Source organism: Oryzias melastigma, linkage group LG19 (assembly GCF_002922805.2).
Source record: "Oryzias melastigma strain HK-1 linkage group LG19, ASM292280v2, whole genome shotgun sequence".
NCBI classification, from domain to species: Eukaryota; Metazoa; Chordata; class Actinopteri; order Beloniformes; family Adrianichthyidae; genus Oryzias; species Oryzias melastigma.
In genome coordinates, this window is record NC_050530.1 from 2187180 (window position 1) to 2190769 (window position 3590).

At 38.1% G+C, this 3590-nt stretch overlaps 1 protein-coding gene across 3 annotated transcripts in view; it reads right to left on the reverse strand.

Moving 5' to 3' along the window:
- Positions 1-2023: 2023 nt before the first annotated feature.
- The window catches only part of LOC112153956 (transformation/transcription domain-associated protein), a 118663-nt gene continuing 117096 nt past the window's right edge, over positions 2024-3590 (reverse strand). For 2 of the 3 annotated variants that reach the window (XM_024284441.2, XM_024284443.2), the window contains one exon: positions 2889-3173. In XM_024284441.2, the coding sequence (XP_024140209.1) occupies positions 2889-3173 (285 nt within the window). Of the gene's footprint in view, positions 3174-3590 lie in introns of all 3 variants that reach the window. The other variant, XM_024284442.2, reaches the window with a different exon arrangement.

Sequence of the window (3590 nt, forward strand, 5' to 3'; positions counted from 1 at the left end):
CCAGTAGTCTCTGTACTAATACTATTGGCTGTTTACAGTGATGCAGGGATGATACAGACCCCCACCAATTAATAGGAGTTTCACTCAAAATTTAAGGTGAAGGTTTCAGAACGTTTTTAGCTTTGACATTTTTGGTTTAGTAGAAATAAACATAAGATATGACACATGACTGTACGGCAGCCAAAAATGACCTGCCCTACTTTTTCTTTTTAATTATTTTCTCATGATAACAAGATCCACTATCTCATTATCACGAGATGACAAAATATGTTTTCTTGTAATAACGTGATCCACTATCTCGTTATAGCAAGAAAATGAAATTTGCTTTCACGCGATAAAAAGATTCACTATCTCGTTTTACGATATAAAAAGTTTTCATCTTGAGAAGTGTAAATTTGTTTTTGCTTCCTAACAAGATCTACTATCTAATTATCACAAGAAGACGTCAATTTTAACGAGATCCGCCGACTTATCACAAGAAAAAAAAAATTGTTCTCTTGGTAATGAGATCCACCATATCATTATCACAAGAAAAAATAATGTTTACTCGGGTTAATGCGATCCACCAGCTCATTATCACGAGAAAATTGAATTTATCTCCTGATAACAAGATCCACCATCTCATTATCACAAGAGAGCAACATTTTTTTTTCTCTTTATAATGAGATTCAGTATCTCGCTAACGACATCCATGATCTTATCACGGGGAAAAAAATGTTTTCTTGTGAAAATAAGATCCACCATCACATTATTATGAGATAAAATGTGTTTTCTCTTGATAACGAGATCCACAACCTCATTATCATGAGAAAATGAAATTTATCCGTGATAACGTGATCCACCATCCCATTATCATGTGAAAGAAGAAATGTATCTCATGATAATGAGATCCACCATCTCATTATCACAAAAGAGCAACATTTTTTTCTCTTCATAATGAGATTCAGTATCTCATTAACGACATCCATGATCTTATCACGGGGAAAAAAACTGTTTCTTGTGAAAATAAAATCCACCATCTTATTATTATGAGATAAAGTGTGTTTTCTCTTGATAACGAGATCCACAACCTTATTATCATTAGAAAATGAAATTTATCTCATGATAATGAGATCTACCATCCCATTATCATGAGAAAATAAAATTTGTTATCTCATGATAACGAGATCCACCATCTCATTATCATGAGATAACAAAATGTTTTCTCTTGATAACGAGATCCACGATCTCATCACCAGAAAAAAAATGTATTTCTCGTGAAAATGAGATCCACTATTTCATTATCACGAGAAAAAAGAAATGTATTTCATAATGAGACTCACCATCCCATTATCATGACATGACAACATGTGTTATCCCTTAATAACAAGATCCCTTTTTCATGTTTTCGTGATAACAAAAATAAATGTTGTTTTTCTGTGATAACAAGATAGTGGATCTCATTATCCCGAGAAAACAAAATTTTATTTTTTTCTCGTGATACCAAAAAACTAATTCTGTTTTCTCATGATAATGAGATCCACTATCTCGTTATCATGAGAAAACAAGATAAACAAGATACTTTACTGCAGCGTCCCTCCTTCCCTTTCCCGCACTGAGACTTTATCTGTTTTAAGTCTTCTTATTTTGTGGTTAACAGCAAAAACAGCAAAAGAAAAACAAAAGTCGTTTTTTAGTCTATTTTTTTATTTATTTGGGGATCTACACTCCTTAAACGTCTAAGTTCCTTCTCATGCTCCAGCTCTCCTTTATTCCCCTAAACCCCTCAAACAAACAGGTTCGTTGACAGAACCCTGAGCCTCTCCACATGGTGCATTCACTGACATTAACCGACCCAAACAGTCCAACTTAGTCAGAAATTCAGTTTTAAGCCTAATTTATATACAGTGGGGCAAAAAGTATTTAGTCAGTCAACAATTATATAAGTTATCCCACTTAAAAAGTTTAAAGGTCTGTAATTTTCATCATAGGAACACCTCAACCACAAGAAACAAAATGAGAAAAAAAAACAAATCACATCGTCTGATTTTTAAAGAATTTATTTGTAAATTATTATTTTTGTAGCTTCTTCTTCTGTAAGAGGATCCTCTGTCCTCCGCTCCTTCCCTGTATTAATGTCACCTGTTTGAACTGTCCCACTCCCAACTCCACCAAAGATCTGTCTTAAGAGCCAACGTTGAGGAGCAAACAGAGATGCAACCGTTGTTTACGGGTGAAGGCGGGCCGCCCGACACCGCGGCCGCTCGGAGGTCTGCCGGCTCGCATAAATCAGACGGACACGCCGCTCTGCGTCTGCAGGACTCTCAACCAGGAGGAAGGAAAGACCACGAGGTCGTTTTCTCCCCAAAACCCACCGAGACGTCCGATGACGCCAGATCAGTGGATGAGTTATTGCCTCGGTGAGACCCCGGAGCGCGTCCTTTGGGGTAGTTATGACGGCGATGCAGGAGACGTGACACCGCCGCTTTACAACTTTTAAAGACATAAAACGGCGGTAATGGCGATTAAAACTTGTTTTTTTTAAATGCAGGCGAGGAAACAATGTCATAAAAAGCATTTTATTAGAAGAAAATGCTTATTTACACGGTGGGAGAGATCAGAACTCAGACGGGGCGGAACAAAAGTTCAGGAAGGACTGAAGTTATTTACAAAAATATTCCTCATTTGACGGGAGCAGAAACTACATTCAAGTCAAATAAAAAACACTATTTGAAGACGTAAAAAGAGAAAGTTCATCGACATGTTGAAGGAGGAAACTGGCTCCAATCCCACACTGTGTTCAGGTTTCAGAGGAACTCGGACTTTTGCTTTATAAAAATAAATACACGAGTTCTCCTCAGCAGAGGAACCTGAATTCTGTCCCAAACATTTCATGGTTGCAGGTTCCCTCAGAGCCAGGGGTGCCAGGCGGGGTCCATGCGGCACAGGTTGTCCAGGCTGTTGGCGGCGGCCACCAGCGTGTTGACTTTACTCTCTCCGCCCTCAAACTGGGCCAGGTTGTGGAGGCGGGTCATGATGGCGGTCACGGCCTTCTGGACCAGCAGCACCAGCTGCTGGGAGTCCATGTTCTCCGGCTGGCCGGCGGGGGACAGCGGGATGGACGTGTCCTCCTGCGTCTTCTTGTGCCAGGCGATGATCTCGTCCCGCAGGACGGCCTTCAGGATGCCGTCCACCTGAGAGGACGGAGGAGACGGCAGAGGTCACACGAGAGGTCACACGAGAGGTCACACGAGAGGTCACATTTCACTGCTGTTTGTCTTTTATATTTTTATTTTAATGTTTCGGTAGACATCTTAGTTTATTTTTTTTTATCTTTTCTGTATTTTTAATAAATAATTTTTTATTATTTATTTATTTTTTTGTCCACCATTTTTTATATTTACACATTTTTATTGTATCTGTTTATTTTTAATATTATGGCTTCTGTTTTTTGTGACAATTTTATTTTTTACAGTTTTTTTCTTTTTTTAAAATACATTTTTAGAAAGTTGTACTAAATTTTTCCCCAGTTTTATTTTTCTGTTACATTTTCAACATTCTGGGAGCATTTATTTATGTTTGGTAATGACAATTTCTTTGATGTGTAGATC